At 33.0% G+C, this 17,965-nt stretch overlaps 1 protein-coding gene across 1 annotated transcript; it reads right to left on the bottom strand.

The window, feature by feature from the left end:
- Positions 1-230: 230 nt before the first annotated feature.
- On the bottom strand, positions 231-4,386 carry LOC121218309 (indole-3-pyruvate monooxygenase YUCCA6). Its single transcript, XM_041095366.1, has 4 exons — positions 3,235-4,386; positions 2,200-2,448; positions 1,508-1,630; positions 231-895 (listed from the first exon to the last, which is right to left on the bottom strand). The coding sequence occupies exons 1-4, from the start codon at positions 3,934-3,936 to the stop codon at positions 677-679; spliced, it is 1,293 nt and encodes a 430-aa protein (XP_040951300.1). The 5' UTR covers positions 3,937-4,386; the 3' UTR covers positions 231-676.
- Between the last annotated feature and the right edge of the window lie 13,579 nt (positions 4,387-17,965).

Raw genomic sequence — 17,965 nt, 5'->3', positions numbered from 1 at the left:
TCTTAAAAAAATTATATTAAAATTAAGTGATAAACAATTCCATATTTTTTTATGTTAGAGTTTTACAAATTAAAAAAAAAAAAAACAGTTCAATTTATGAGTATTTACCCTCTAAAAAATTTAATTCCACTTAAGTTGGAATTTATTCAACTCCCATTGTAAAGAATTTCCGGAGAAAAAAAAAAGCAATATGAAGTAACCTTGAAGAACACCCCAAAACAAAAACCCTAAAGGAAAAGATTGTTATATTCGATTTGCATAACAAATATCACACACCCTATAGCATTAATTTGCCTTTTTCTTTTTTTCTCTCTGAAAAAAAAAAAAGGAACCAGGAATCATGGCTAATTAGAGGAAAATTGTAATGTACAAGATGTACAGATGGTCTGAGATTTTCCCACTATCCAAACAACACCAACCCTTTTTCTTTTCCCAAGGTAAGGGTTCACTGAGACAAAACTCTCTCCCTAGTTTGAAACCTTTAGCTATTCAGCCTTTTTTTTAATAAAAATTTTCTCTTCTCCTCATCTATTATAAGGCAAGGCAACATCAAGATTTTGATGTTCCTTTGACAGTAAATTAATGAATAGTTGAAAACCCAGTGCTGCTGTGTGATACAAAATCTGTATATTTTTCTCAGGATTTCAAACGCCCCCCGCAAAAAAAAAAAAAAAGGTCAATCATGATGATGATGATGATGATGGGTACAAAAGTGATGCTTTGCTTCTTGTTTCCAACACCGTTCAATGTCTTCAGCTATCCTCTTAGCATCCATTGATGTACCTAGCAAACCACGTTTAGTGAACCCCACGGCGTATAGCCCACTCTCACCTTTCCACCCATTAGGGAATGGCCTTCTAGGGTACCCATCTTTCTCTGAGAACATCTTCCTTTCCTGACATTTTCATTTCCTCTTTTTCTTTAGCCCCTTTTTTTTCTTTCTTTTTTTAGGGTTAATTCCACTTGACATCCTCAAATATTACCCAAATTCTAATTTGGTCTCCAAACTTCAATATGCATCAATTAGTAATTCCTTAGCCAAACCATTAGCTTGGTTGTTAAATGCCAACTCAAAATTTGATGTGGAGCATGTTTAAAGTACGTGGATCAAATCATAAATATTTAAGTACTTATTGCACGGACAACTTAGATCTTACGAGTTAAAAAAAGAAAAAGAAATAACCCCATCCTTTTTTAACACATTAGATCTGAACCATTCACATGATAAGTATACATATGTTTATAGTTTGATCTACATGTTTTGAGTATGCTTCATATCATATCCAAACCGGCATTTAAGGCCTAAACTAATGGCTAAGTTGAAAGCAAAACTTGAATGATGCGTTATAGATCTTTTAAGGACTCAATTAGAAAGTTTTGAAGTTGAAAGACCAATTTAGAAACTCAAAAATAGTTTTAGGGATGTTTGGTGGGATTAACCCTTTTGTTTATCATCTTTTAAAAAGAAACAAAGTAAAAAAGAAAGATAAAGGGTAGTAGGATATACCTTTAGCCAAGAGGGTACGTTGCTTTTATAACCAGTTGCAAAGATGATTGCATCAAAGCTTTCAGTTTTGCCATTGACAAACTCCACAGCATGTCCATTTAGGCACTTGATGCTTGGACATACCTACAATGCCAACACACTTAAGTTAAGAATTTCGACGTTTTATACAAAATGTAATATATAAAAAGTCCCTGTATTTTGTGTTTTTGACGAATTCAGTCTCTATATTATAATTTTGATACTTTCTAATCTTTTTAGTTTCACTAATTCCATCAAATAATTTCACAGTGACTTATTTAAATACATGATGATGTAATATATATATACTTGGCATTCTAAACATATTTGTGCAATTATAAAAAAAAAGCCAAAAAGTATATAACATATGTTTTAAAAAAATGAACCCCAAAGTTTAATATGTGTTTAGAAAAGTAAAAGAATTAGAGATAATCAAATTATAGGGAATGGATTGAATCCACCAAAAATGCAAATGCGAAGGGGAAAATTCTTGATTGAAAGTTTGGGAATTTTGGAATGTAATACAAGGTAAAAAAGAAAAAAAAAATGTTGAAGCAAAAACGAAAAAGCAACAGTATATAAAGTATAGGATCAATGAAAAGCAGTATAACTAGTTCGTTAGTAGGGCGAATGGAAAAGTGATTGAGATATGAATGACACAAAAGGCAAAGTACCTTAATGTCTCCACTTTTGATTTTGGCAAGCGTGCCAACATCTAAGACGGGTGTCTTTCCAGACAGATTCTTGAGTTGGAGGGGACCCAACCGAGGCCGGTCCAACCCGAAACGAGCCGTGTCACCGAGCATCAACCACGATACGATCAGCAAGAACCGGTCGACAAGCCGCATGGGCAGCCACTTGAGCAGCCACATGGACAAACCGAAAGTCGATCTCCCCAGCATCTCTCGAGGGAGGATGTGTACCTTGGATTTTCATTAAAAAAAAATTATATAGAGTTAGCGGAGGAAATTAGCTCTATCTTTTGCTGTTAAGTTGATTGAGGAAACTTTGTTCATAGTGGTGTCGAGATCTTCATCATTACGACAACATATATAATAAGATCATAAGTTTTGTCTTGTGTTTTTAACGATGTTGCGCATGCTTGGTGAATCCCAAGAAAGTTAAAGACGAAAGATGTTTTTTTTTTCGTAAGCTTGCTAAATCTTTGGAACTTGAAGCCGCCAATCATGGCAATTCCATGAAATGAAACCAGTATGAATGCCTTGCACAAAACTTGTTCAAGTTTGTTTTTGGGCAGAGTCAAAACATATATTTTCAATCGAAAACAATATCAAATTTATTAAGGGTTTGTAATTCTCAACAAACCATGTTTTTTTTAGACAATGAAACCTGTTGGTACAAAGTTTATTAAACAACAAAACATTACCAAACTTATTCACGGTTAGTAACATTAAGTAAACACATGTGTTTTCAATTTCGTTTGACTATGATTTAGTTGACATATAAAAATGAAATTTGAGAAATTCTTTTGTTTTTTTACAATTCTAAAACATGAGGGGACAGCATGAGATTTTTTTTTTGTTTACTGTAATGAACTTTATTATAAAACAACTCAAAATTAAAAATTATCAATATCCTTTAGTGGGTTGATTTTTAGCTTTAACTGTTTATAGAGAAAATAGAAAAGAAAGGGGAAGAAAGAGAGACGCCATAGCCGTGGTTAAAAAGAGGGGTTTTTTTTTCCTTACTGTATCTCTGACCACAACTGAAGGCTTAGCATTGTGATTGTAGAGATCCAAACAGACCTCCATGCCTGAATTCCCACACCCCACCACCAAAACCCTTTTCCCTCTAAACTCTTCCCCACTTTTATATGAACTCGTATGCCTTATATCCCCACCGAACTCTCCCATTCCTTCTATCTCCGGCACCACCTCCTCCGCATTCTCCCCCGTCGCAACCACCAGCCACCGGCAAACGTATTCCGTCTCTTTTCCCTTCGACCTCACGCTTCTTACGCGCCAAAAACCGACCGTCGGGTCGTACTCGGCTCGCGAAACCGTCTCGTTGAACCGTGGCCTGATATCGAACTTCTTGGCATAGGATTCGAGGTAGTCGACGAATTGTTGTTTGGTAGGGTACGTAAGGAAGTCGGTAGGGAACCCCATGAGTGGGAGCTCGCAAAACTGCTTCGGCAAGTGAAGGTGTAGGCGATCGTAGGTCTTGAATTGCCACAACGATGCTATGCAATTGGATCTCTCTAGGATTACACTGGGTACACCTTTGGCTTTCAAACAAGCCGCCGCCGCCAGACCAGACGGCCCTGCTCCGACGATGAGTGGCCCCGGAACGTATACGCAACGCGACGACCGAGAACACGGTTTATTCATCTTCTCAATGAATATAGGATCATGAGCTTGTTTTCCTTCTATTTCTCTCAAGCTGTCCATGGAATACAAAAGAAGAAGTGAAGCTACCTTAATTTTGGGGTTTGCTAAGACTAAGAGCAAAGAAAAGGGGGTGGTGGAGCTTAAGAGAAAAAACAAAACTGAAGAGAAACCATGTTATTTTGACAAGAAAAAACGTGGTGTATGTTGTTGTAGGAGAAGATTAGGCGGAGGTTTAGTGATAAATTTACTCTCTTTAAAGGGAGATTAGGTTTTTGTGTGTGGCCTTTATATATTGGAGAGTTGTGATCCACTTAGAGTTGAAAAATTCAGTTGTTTGATCTATGATTTGGGGCTAAGCAGGTAATGGCTTAAACAGCATTTGAAGACTGAGAAAGAGAGAGAAAGAGAGTGAAACAGAGACGGAAGGAATGAAACAAAGAGACGGTGATATGTGTATAACTCTCTCTCTCTCTATATTCCTTTTGTTCACTCAAAAATTCATTTCATACATAGAAACATATGAGGGGGAATTAAAATTTAAGTGGTAAAGGAGGCTAAAAAAGAATTCAAGTGGGGACATCACATTACATCTATTCTTTTTATTAACCCCCCAAAATTGTGAACTAAACCTCCCTTTGGTTTATTAAATTCTTTTTATTTGTATTATCAATATAGTATCAAAAATTGTTATTTAATCGTGACTCAGGTGTGCTAGAAGACTAGTTTTGATATGATATATGGAAAATATTTATAATATGTGCATGTATGTATCTATCATAGATTTTAATGATGTTTAAAATTTGATCAATTTGTATTAAATACACTTTCAAAATGTCGATTAGGTTGATGGAAGGACTTGATTAATATGATATTAAAATTTTGAGGATTCAATTAAAATGTTTGAAAATTTAAGGGGACGTATGGTGAAAATAATCCTTTCTTAATAAATAATCCTGATTAAGATAAGTTAAAACAGTCATTAATCTAGAAGATTGTTGGTAGGATTCTCACTGGATTTGGAGTTTTTATTTTTATTTTTATTATGCTTGGCAATCATAGGTTGGACTTGAGCAAGGGGTAGGGATGGCAATGGAACAATGCGAATATTGTTAAATTTATTACCGTTTCATGGTTGGCAAGTTTTGTTCTATCATCCATCCCGCTCAATTATGAATGCATAATTTTGAAAATTTTTATTACCTCTATGGATGTTGGATTCATCTATTCCCGCTTCAATTCAATTTAATTTTTGTTACTTATATTTAATATTTTCAATCTTTTTAAAGTCAAATAAATATTTAAATATAATTCTTCAAAAAATATTTAAAAATAAAATATATAAATTTTCTTCTATATTACGTTTTTACCTTTTTACCTTCTAATAATCTATATATACAAAGATAAAATGATAATTTTATATAATGGAGTGGGTTGAATTGAGGTATTAGGGTAAGCAATTATCATAACTATTCCATACCCACTATTTAGAAGAAAATATACACCCTAAATCTTTTTTTTTTTTTTAAATCCACTCAATGGATTCAAAATGATCGAGCAATTTAAATTTTACCATCCGTGAAGGTTGAAATGCAGCGAAGATGTCAGCCAGATCCAATGGTGTTGAATAAGTAGAATTAATTAATTATATTATGGTATTTTCTTTGATTCTTGGGGCCGGTTCTGTAATCATGGGGGATTAGATTTAGTGACATTATTATTTCAAGTGAAAGTAAAAAAAGGATAAAAAGGTGAGATTGCAATGCATGTGCATTTTGTTCAGTTCTATGTATAACTTGTCCCCAAGTCATCAACACATGTTTTATCTTTGATTTTCTTCCTTTCTCCTTTTCAAGCTTGGAATTAATATACTCACATTGACTATATGTATATTAATGTGATCTTTCTTGTCATATATTGGGATGGTAAATTGATGCAGCCACGAAGTAAGTCTCAAAATAAAATTTTAAAATTTGGGAGTAAAAAATAAGCGTAAGTTGAATGCTTGATTAAAGAAAGGTACTATAAATGATAATATACTATTTAGTTTCGTAGAAGGTGCTGGCGATTGTGACCATGGTGGTGCTGTTTACAGTTTACAGCATGATTTAATAATTTTTATTTTATTATATATACACACTCATTTTAATATTATGTCCTTAAATATTATTTTCTACTTTCACCTCATCGCTATTATTGCGTTTGGATCCAAACATATATATCTTAATACTGATTCTAATATCACCGTTACAGTACTTGATCTTATCACCACAACTATATTTTAGCTCATCAGAACTAATCTCACCACCTATATAAATGAACCCTCAGTAATAATTTTGTATTTCTTAAAATATTTTTGGATTTGAAAAATCCATATTTTTATACTGTTCTTAACTAATTTGTCCATCATTTTTTTTCTTCTTACAATTTACCTAACAAATTAAATTCAAATCCAAATGTTCAAATCCTTATTCTCAAATGGAGCATTAATGAATTTATTCTTTGGGGATGGCAAAACTCAAATTGTTTGATGGATCCTGAATCGATCCGCTCTGAATGTAGCGAATTTTTTCTTTTGAAAAGTGGATGCGGGGCAGGGTGGATTTTTTCCTCTGGATAATGAGTATTTAGCGGTTATGGTAATTGTTTACTCCACCCCGACCTGCTCCACTATATGAAATTATCATTTTATTTTTGTATATATAAACTATTAAAATGATAAAAAAATATTAATGAAATATAGAAAAAATTCATATATTTTATGTTTAAATATTTTTTTGAAGAATTTTGTTTCAATACTCACTTGACTTTAAAAAAAAATTAAAAAAATTTAAGATAAGTAGCAAAAATGAAATTGAAGCGGAATATGGTGGGACGGGGATAGATATATCCAACATCCATGGATGTGGTAGTGGTTTTCAAGATTATGCTATTTGTCTTCATACCGTTCCATTACTAGCGCTATTAGTACCCCTATTTTTTATATTTAAAAGTACAAATACTATTATTAATATCGTTAAATTTCTTTTATTAAATTCAAGTTCATTACACAAGTTATTTTTATGTTACACGATTATCGAAAATTATTTTTATTTAAAAATATAGTACCAATGAATTTAATAAATGAATTTTAATACTGTTAATAATTTATATAAATTTTTAAATCTAAAAATAAATAAAATAATTTTTAAAGTAAAAATAAAAATAAAATATTAAAATTCGTGGACTTAAAACATATTTCAACAGTAGATGAATCACAGCTGTTATTACAAGTGATATAAGCAGTACCAACACACAATATTTGAAGTTTGGGGTTTGCAGACCAATGATATTCTAAAACCAAAGATTATTGGTCAAATTTTGAAATAATTTAGTACTACTATCACCATCACCACCACCCCTTATAATAATTATTATTATTATTATTATTATTTCCTTTTAAGTCCCGGTAATAACATCCTCTCCCCAATTTGCAATGTACCAAAAAAATTATACCATATTAGGATATAAAAACCAAAATATGAGAAAAAATATTTGGAAGTAAAATGAAAGGTTAAAAATTAGTTTTTGAATTGAACGATCCTTTTTTATTATTATATATTTCCCCCATAATTGCAAGATCCTTGTTATTACAAGGGTAAATTATATTTATAATTACTCAATTAATGGTAAGTTTCTTTTTTGGTTAACTGTGAAAAGTTATAAAATGATCACTTAATTATTTAATTTTTTTTCTTTTTGGTCTCCAATTGTTAAATAGATGACGGAAAGATGACGCGAGCTTTTAAATTTTGCATGATAGCAAAAATTTAAACACCTAAAAATCTAAGATAATAATTTTCCTTTTTTTCTCATTCTTTTAAAATTAACCCTCAATATCACAAATAAAGTGAAATTGCAAAAAAAGAGAGATAGACACTAAATTACAGAATGTGTAAATGGTGAGGGTTAATTTTTTTGAAATCAAGACTAAATTGACACAATGTATAATGTTGAGAGCTAAAGTTGTTATTATGCTAATTTTAAAAGATGCCAAGTTATCTTTCTATTAGCAATTAACGATGGGTGACCAAAAAAGAAAAATTTGAATAGCTGGGTGACCAAAAAAGAGAAAAGTTGAATAGTTGGGAGACTATTTTGTAACTTTTCATAGTTGAGTGACTAAAACAAAATACTAATAATTGGATGACCAAAAAAAAATTTACTAATAATTAGGTGACTATCAATGTAGTTTATCCTTATTACAAAAGGGTTGAATGGAATGTCACAATTTCCCTTACTTGGTTTTAATTTTTTTTGTTTACATTAGTTTCAAAATTTAGTCACTTTTTTTTAATTTAGTCCTTGAATTTAGACTTTGTTAACAATTGATGACATATCACCTAAAATTTTTTCTAGTAACCGGAGTGTCACATCCTGAAATGTTTGTTAAAAATATATATTTTTTGTTTTTTTTTCTTTCAAATTTTATATGATAATATGATATAATCTTATCCGAGTATTATATTATCGCACTTTAAAAGAATAGAGGGATGAAGTTAGAAAAAGAATGATCAAAATCAAATTTAAGGATAATAATTTGGCATGTCGAAAAGTAGAATGACTGAGCGGATTGGAAAGGACAAAGAGAGAGATTATTTCATCGGGTAAGGGAAGCCTGCAAATAATCTGATCACTGGAAATATAACAGGCAAATAAAAGTGAATTGAAATGAAGCCCAAATGGGTGGCATACTATGGGCGAAGATGGCCACTAGCTTACTCTATAAATATGACAATCTTGGGTGGTTATTAAACTACCTCTATGTGTCACCTTACATGGCTATTAAAGTTGGCAAAGTACCTTTTTCTTCTCTGCAATTCGGTATGGAAATCAACCGTGCGCTCGAGATTTTTTTTTTTTAAAAATTATATCAAAATTTCTAACATATATATTTGGCTGATTTATGTGAATATGTCTAAAAAAATTATTTGAAAAATCACATTGTTTTTTAAAAAATTTATCGATTTATGCTGTTTTTGAAAAGAGAAAGGATAACGTATTTTACAGGGCGTATTTTCACTATCACATCAGTGAAAACGTGTCACATAAGATACGTTTTCAAGAGAGAGAATAAAAATGCGTTTTACATGGCACGTTTTCATTGCCACATCAGTGAAAGCGCGCCCTATAGAATGCGCTTTCCTTTCAACAGTACTATTTCAATGGTAATTTTCCCAACGACTAGTAGGGCTCCAACAGTCATAAAAATTCCTATATAAACCCCTCCAACCTTCATTCTTTAAAACCAAATACTACATACTCATTCTTCCTTCCTAAATTCCCAGTCTTCAATCTTCAATCCCTAATTTCCAATTTTATATTTTCAAACTTCAAACTTCAAATTTTAATTTTCAATTTCAAATTTTCAATCCTTAATTATTTTTAATTATTTTTGAATTTTATTCTTTTCAAACTTATTCTTTTCTTATAAATTTTAAGTGGCAAATCAACTTATTCGTTTGGATGACAAGTATATCCTCGATGTTCAATTAAAAATGGTAAGAAAATTTATTAAATTATTTAAATTTAAATAGTTAATTATTATGCTGTTTAGATTATTAATTTTTTATATTTATATACTTAGCTCGAAAATTGGATTTTAGAGACCTACATAAACAACTTAAGCAAAGGTGCACTGAAGGTCATTCATGGACACTTACGAGATGCAAGCTTTTTATACACGACTCGCATGTTTGGGGGGACTAAATTGGATCCCCCACTCGTTAGTGCTTTAGTTGAGAGATGGAGACCGAAGACGCACACGTTCCATCTTTCCTACAGCGAGTGTACAATTACACTCGAGGATGTCAGTTTAAAACTCAGCCTACCGGTCGATGGGGATGTTGTTACAGGGCCAGTTGTTAGTGCCGATTGGAGTGCAACATGAGAGCAACTGCTAGGGAAGGTACCAAACAAGTTTAGTGGTAGCCGGATCGAGATGAGATGGTTGGAGGACAACTTCCAAACTATCAAGGCTTCAATGAGCGACGTTGAAAAAGAATAGTTCACGGGCGCATTCATCTTAAGGTTGATCGGGGGTCTGCTAATGCCAGATAAATCTCGCAATTTGGTACATTTGAGGTGGTTACTACTACTATCCGACTTGAAGGAACTGGGACGACTTAGTTGGGGATCAGTGGTGCTAGCAATATTATACTGTGAAATGTGTCGAACGACGATACCATATAAAGCTAAAATTGATGGTTGCATGCTTTTTACGAATTTCCACTCGTCATATGGTAAAATTCATTCCAAAATATTATTACCACTTTTATTTTTTATTGTTGTAATTTTGAAATAACATATTATATGAATAGGTGGAACAACTCTGTGAGGCACAATGGTATACCTACTGAGCTCGAGGTTATTCGACTAGCTCTCGATTAAGAAATTAGAGAGGTGGTTAGTTTATAAATTTCAAAGTTATATAATATGTATTCTAGCACTTGAAATTAAATATTGTGCACGTTCTAAAAATTATAAAATCGCAATGCAATTTGTATTGATGCTATATGCAGATTTGAAGATTCGAAATTGCGTCTCGATTGAATTTTTAGCCAATCGCAACATCTAGCAAGTCAAAATGTCATTGGTTATTTTTGCAATAGTCGAGATGCTCAAATTTACCGAGTCATGTGGCAGTTCGGGTGTACGCAACGTATTCTATTGCTACCCCAAGAGCTTGATGACCTACACAAGATCGACTTGTGGGGGAGACTCGATGAAGATTGACCAACATTCCACAATAAGTATATCGAGATTGGGAGCGTACGCACGATTTCTTGCCAACGTGTGAACCATTTCTCACATCGGAGTTGGCAACGTTTCCGGATTACATGGGTTGGTTCAAGCATAACGACAAGCCGTATCTACTGTCGGCTTCAGAGAGTAGGCAACATCACCGTAGGAGCCCAATATGAGGGCCCATCAATTCTAGGTCAGGAGGTGGAGATACGGCTGGATCGACATTTGCTTCATTTGCATCAGAAGACTCGATTAATGTGCAACCTCATTGTCAGTGTGGTTCATTTATTTTTGCTTCTAACCCAAATCTTTTTTCTCAACCATCATAGCACGCACATTCATTCCCTGTATCATCACCTTTAGTTCCGATTTATTTTACACATCCACCATAACATGTATAATCATTCCTTTAATTGACACATTCAACACCAGTTTATTTTACACAAGCACGACAACATGCCCCATCATTCCTTGCACCAACACCTCCTCCAGGTATCTATTATGCACGATCATCACCCATCGTGCCATATTACATGTCAATCCTGTAACAGCCCATTTTAAGTGGTGTCAAAAATAGTAGTTTCGGGACCATAATTCTGACAAGTGATTAGTATTTTATTATTTATTTATTATTTATAGAATTATTATAAGGTCATATTAAAACTTGGTTAGAAAATTTTAATGATTAGATAGTTAATTAAGTATAAATGACTAAATTGTAAAAGCTGCAAAAGTTAGCTTCTATTAGCTAAAGGTGTTAAATGGCTATAGGAATGTGAATTTAGGGACTTAAGTGGTAATTATACCATATAGATAGATAGTGTACGATTATGGACAATGTTTAACTAATTATTAAGGTTATTTTAAGGACAATTTGGTAATTAATTAAATTATTACATAAACAAATAGGCAAAATGCTGTCATCTCTTTCATTTCTTTGTTTTTGAACCGAAAATCACCATTGATAAGAGCTTGAGAACCAACCCAGCTTCAATTGCATGCATGGTATGTAAATTGAGTCCTTTTTTAGTGATTTTTATGTTTTTGTAATCGTTGTAGCTTAATCTAGCTAACCCGTAGGTTAATTCATAAAACTGTTAAATGTTTTAGATTATTCCATTGGTGAGTTTGAAGTGTTTTTGAAGTTTTATGATAGAATATTAAGTTTGGTTTTTAAATAGGAATATTTGTAAAGTAGTTTTTAGTGATTTTAATGTTAAAGGATTAAATTGTTTAAATGGAAAAAAAATTCATGAAATTTTTGTAAAAACATGAAAAATATGGGCTGTAGAGAGACCCTAGGAAATTCAAATAGCATAAATTATGGTTAAATGTGGTTAATATGTAAGTTTCGAGTTTAGGGACTAAATTGTATAAAGTGTAAAATGTTGGGGTAATTTTGTAAATTTATTTTGAAAGGGCTTATAAGCTTAACTTTGATTATTTGAGCTGTTTGAATCAATTAATTAAGTGAAAACTATTATTTAGATCAAGAAATGAATCAATCAAACTCAAACCGTGAAAAAGCTAAGTTAACGGATTAGTCGTCGGCAATGTGTTAGTAATAATTTTTATTTAGGTAAGTTTGTATATTATTTAAACTTATTAATTGTTTCTTTTGGTAACATGTTAAATACTATTCTTGTTATGTATAGTTTAAATTGAATGATAAATGACAGTTAGTAATTTTGGACTAAATTGCGATGTTGACTAAATTAGTGATTATGCTTGAAAAAAAATGAGAAATACATGGATGTGTGCTTGAAATGGCATAATGAAAATGAAGTTAAATTATTTGGATATGTAATGTGGCCCGTATGAACCTTGTAAATCACATGTCATTAAGGGTTATTTATAGTTTCGGGTGCTGGTCTTGGATGTCCTATCGATGGTTGAGGTCCTGCATTTGTTGTAGATTCTCCATAGCTTGTGTGAGCATATATGGTTACAGTCACAACTTGTGTGAGCATTTTCCTGAGTATCTGACATTGGTTCATTTGGTTCATCGGGTGATAAATTGTAAAATGAAAAGGGTATACGAAGTTGTTATATGAAAGTAGATATCAAATAGATGAGCTTGACTTGGTACATTGAAATGTATTGTGTTATTTATATGAACATGAAATGGATGATTTGAATTACATTTGTTAATTATGAATGTTATATGACATGATATGGTTATAAGTTTCATATATAAATGTGAACTCACTAACTTGTGAGATTTGTGGTGTATATAGAAATTGAATGAACTCATGAGCTTGATAATGAAATTATGCATGAATTGTATAAATTGATTCCTATTCAGTAAGTTTATGTTTAAATTTTATACACACTTCCTAAGCATTAGTTACTTACGTCATATGTATTCTTTCTTTATAAATCATCAGAAAACTCGGTCGGTTGGAGATTCAGGTCAGAGCACACACACTATCTGTTCTTCAAGTCAGTAGAAGTTTTGATCATTTTGAAGTTGGTTATAAATGGGATGTACTAGGAGCCCTTAAGTTCTTTTACTTATGATGATGCTGTATACAACCTTGGTTAAGAAAGATTTGTGGTTTTGTATATATTTGGTTCTTGTATGTTTTTATAAGTGCTTTTGGTCATTTGGTTTATTCTTCATGGCAGTGGTTTGAGATATGGTAAAATGTATGTGAATAGAATGGATGAATTGGTATGTTTGGCATGTTTATAAGGTAAGAACTTGTGATATTTGAATGTGAATTTAGTTTGGTGTATGAAATGTGTTGCTAATGAGGGCATATTGGTTTGGCACTTTGGTTGAATATTTTGGTATGTTTTAAGCATGTTTGAATGTGTTTTGAACGTATGAAAATGATTGAAATTGGTTTGGCTTGGTACTTAATAAATGGGTTATGATTTTTCTTGTTTTAGAAGTCATTTTAGGTGCACACAGCTTGGGACATGACTGTGTGCCACACACGGCTAGTCCACACAGCCATGTGGCTTATTTAATTTTGGTGTAGATTTTTCCCACACTGTCACAGGTTGTTACACGGCCATGTGACACTATTTTCGAATTATACACATTTTGGCCATTGGCTATATGCTTGAGCCGCACGGCTTGGCCACACGTCCGTGTGACCCCTGTTTTTAATTTTTTCTAAAGTTTTCTATTTCATTTCAAATTAGTCCCTAATTGTTTTCAAATTGATTTTTAGGTTTTATATACTCGATTTAAAGCTTGTTTTTGTATGAATGCCATTAATGATGATTGGTTATCAATAAATAATATTTTAATTAATATTTGACTTGTTTTTATGATGTATTGAGATTTTTTATTTGCTGTAATACTCTATAACCCTAATTTGATAATAGAGACGGGTTAAAGGTGTTACATTTAGTGGTATCAGAGCTATGATTTAGTTGGTTCTTGGATCGAACGTAGCAGGTATAGAGTCTAGGAATAATGTCATTTTATAACCTATGATAGTGTAATGTCTCCTGACTTGAATTGATTCTGTTTTTCGTGTAGGTAAAAGATGTCATCTAAATCCAGCCGAGCTAATTTGGGTAAAGCTGAGAGTAATGCTCAAGCCTTGGTATGAAACACCCATACCTGACCTGGTCGCCAAGCCCGAATATCAAGGTGTCACACCATCATCTCATGTCAAATATAACAAGTAAAAGCTCATTCTCAACAAAATGTTTTCCATTTTAATATTCGTACAGGTTTAGAGTCTATCTTAAGCTTTAGTTATCGTTGTTACATGCCAACATACATCAAATAGCCTTAAAATAATAATTAAACATGCATATGGTCAATTTTAGAAAAATCTCAAAACATCAACATAGGTATCGATACTAAAGACATGGTATCGATATTTTGCTCAAGTGGTATCGATACCACTTGGAAAATTTATTCCAAAATTGCTTACTATTTTTCACTTAAAAACCCAAACTTTAAAAATTATCAGTACCCCAGCCAAAGTATTGATATTTCTTCCCCAAGTAGCGATACTCAAAGATAATGTATCGATATCGAATCTCTATTTTTTTTCTTGCACGTCTGAAAATACAGAGGTATCGTTTTAAAACACGAATATCGATACCTCTACTCTAGACCTAAAAAAAACATTTTTAAGCATAAAAGTCATTCTAACTCGTACTAGTTCAACATGCTTTCATATCATCATCAAATAAGAACCGAAACAAACATAATAATAGTTTCGAACATCAAAAGAAAATCCAAGCAATAGTCAACATATTACGAAAAAAATCCCAAAATCCTAAGAGCAATTAAATCATGGAGACAAGTCAAATATCATATCCAACACTAGCACAAAGAGTACCACATACTAATGTTTTCATGTAACTTAAATGAACTCATTTAACATATTATTCACAATAAAAAGTATTCGTCTCTTATCGTATTATCATAACATATAAGATCATATATAAACGATAAATTGACACTTGAGGCTATGAAACATAAAGTGAGTTCTATCATTACTCAATGGATACATAGATCTCCACTAAATGTAACACCCCAAACACGGCCTAGACATTATGGCCGAATTCGAGAGTGTTACGAAGAAGGGTTTTGAAACTGACGAAACTTCGATAAAACCATGTTTAGTTATTTGACAAAACATCCAAGTATTATAAAACATATTCATTTATACATTTAAATTACTAAAACCGTTTTATGTTGTTCTTTAAGGTTAACCATTTATTTAGCAGCAGAAGTTTGAAATTTTTTTAAAACCAAAACCAAGCTTGTGTTTCCAAAAACCATTTGTTAAAACCACTTGTTTGCGTAGAGTTTTTTTGGCAACATTGCGGAAAAGAATGGAAAACAAAATCTAAATCTAAAAGTTAAAACCATGCAGTCTAGAGAGTCTAAAAATTATAAACTCTCAAGAAAACCAGATTTTTAAAATAAAACTGATATTACTAAATAAGAAAACAGTTCTTTGTCGGGTGGTCACCACTGAGCCTCCGTCGCACTGACCCGCCTAAGTCTGTGGATTACCTGAATAGAATAGACAAACAGATGTGAGTTTACGTAAACTCAGTGTGTAACCCAATAAAAATAGCCATGCAACATACATAGAATTTCATATACAGTCACATACAGATTCAGACCCAAGTCCATAACAGATACAGATATCAAAATCAGATAAATAGAATAGATATACAGAATCTTACCCCCATCCCTTACACACCATCTCTGACCATCCCATCACACCATGTGGGGTTAAAAACACCCACCAATCCCAACACACCATATAGTGTCGACGTGACACATAACAGAATAATATGCAGTCAAACTGCCAGAATATAGACGAAAGGTCGCCATATAGATCACTTCCTCCACATATGCAAATCCCAACCCAAACACAAATACAAAATACAAAATTAACAGAATTAACATGCTTAACATGCTCGTATATAGATAACATATATATACTCAAACAGAATAGTGAGACATATATATCAGTGTCCTACTCAAATCAGACTATCTGAATTTTAAATCACATGAATTAGGGTTTGGTTAGCCCTTATCGACCCTACGATAGGCCTATAGTTGATCGAAAACACACCTCGTTCATTTTTGACGCGTAAGCAGTCCCAAGCCCTTCAAACCTAAAAACACCATTCAATCGATCAATTCCAAGTACCGAAACACCAATCTATCAAAACCCCAATCGACATACTTGAGAATTTTACTCAATCGAAAGACTTGATCACTTACCAAAACAGTTATAATAGCCCAAACACACTACACGATAGAAGACGAATTTTTCTCTTGATTAACACCTACACAAGAATTCAACACAGTAACCCATCCAAAAACGATTCCCAATTGCACAAAATTTCAAGAATACTTACCTACAATAGTCCGAGCATGGATTACAGAACCCAAATACACTGATTGAATGACAAAATAGTGAACATAAATCAAAGAAAGAAGAAATAAAAAAGAAAACGTTTGGAAGAGGAATTTGGAGAAGAAACATCAAAAGGTATTTTGGGAAGAGAGAAAATTGAAAAATAAAAAAAATAAAAAAAAGATAAAGATAAAATTGATTAATTTTGACACAATCCCACTACATCTACTAAAAACCCAACCAACTTAGAATTTCAAGTCCATCCAAACTCTCTCAGCCAACCGAAACAAAAATTATCACCCTCGCTCACGTAGGGATTCGAACACAAAATCTCCAACAAGCTAACTCCTTATCACTTAACCAAGCAGGCTCATTCTGATATAAGTTTACAAATAATCTTATTTAAGCCCAGCCAACAGGGATAAGCCTTGGATAAAAAATAACAAAAATTGCGAATGTGGGACTTGAACCTAAAAGCTCAAACACATAATCAAAACACTTAGCCACTGAAACAGATACTTACTTATGTTAGATTCCATAAAAATAGACTTAAATGTTCAGGGCGTTACAACTCTACCCCTTAAAAGATATTTCAGCCTCGAAATTTACCTGATCCAAACATATGAGGATACTGCTGACGCATATTGTCCTCAGATTCCCACGTGGCTTCCTCAGTGCCATGATTCCACCACATAACCTTTACCAACGGAATGGACTTCATCTTCAGAACCATAATATCTCGATCCAAAATCTGAACCAGCTCCTCCTCTAACGTTCAAATCTGGTCTAACCTCAATCTCATTAACAGAGACAACGTGAGATGGATCAAACTGATACCGCCTCAACATCGATACGTGAAACATATCATGGATACGGTCTAACTCTTGAGGTATCTCTAACTGATAAGCGGTCGGTCCCACACGCTTCAGAATTCGATACGGCCCAATGAACTTAGGATTTAACTTGCCTTTCCGACCGAACCGTTGAACTTTCTTCTACGAAGATAGCTTAAGGAATACGAAATCACTAACAGAGTACTTGATATCCCTTCTTTTTAGATCTGCATAGGACTTCTGTCTATCAGAAGCCGCCTTCAGATGATCCCGAATCAGTCTAACTTTATCTTAAGTCTCAGAAACCAACTTAGGATCCAAAACTCGTCGTTCACCAAACTCACCCAACATAGCGGAGTACAACACTTAAGACCATACAGAGCCTCGTAAGGTGCCACCTGGATGCTAGATTAGAAACTATTATTGTACACAAACTCAGCTATCGATAGAAAATCCTCCCAACTATCTCGGAAATCAATCACACATCTTTGAGGCATATCCTCTAGTATCTGAATCACCCTCTCATACTGACGACCATTGGTCTGAGGATGGAACACAGTACTAAAGTCCAATCTCGAACCCAGAGCTTCATGAAGTTTCTTCCAGGACCAAGAAGTG

The sequence above is a fragment of the Gossypium hirsutum genome, chromosome D06, assembly GCF_007990345.1.
Source record: "Gossypium hirsutum isolate 1008001.06 chromosome D06, Gossypium_hirsutum_v2.1, whole genome shotgun sequence".
In the NCBI taxonomy this organism is placed as follows: domain Eukaryota; kingdom Viridiplantae; phylum Streptophyta; class Magnoliopsida; order Malvales; family Malvaceae; genus Gossypium; species Gossypium hirsutum.
The sequence above is the reverse complement of the archived record's forward strand: the minus strand, read 5'-3'. Positions and strand labels throughout refer to the sequence as shown.

Excerpts from the sequence above, each read along its gene's own strand:
- LOC121218309 (XM_041095366.1), bottom strand. The coding sequence starts at position 3,936 with ATGGACAGCTTGAGAGAAATAGAAGGAAAACAAGCTCATGATCCTATA. Across the intron at positions 1,631-2,199 it reads TCAAAAGTGGAGACATTAAG|GTATGTCCAAGCATCAAGTG; the intron begins GTACTTTGCCTT and ends TTGGCATTGTAG. Across the intron at positions 896-1,507 it reads ACGTACCCTCTTGGCTAAAG|GAAAGGAAGATGTTCTCAGA; the intron begins GTATATCCTACT and ends TGAAAATGTCAG.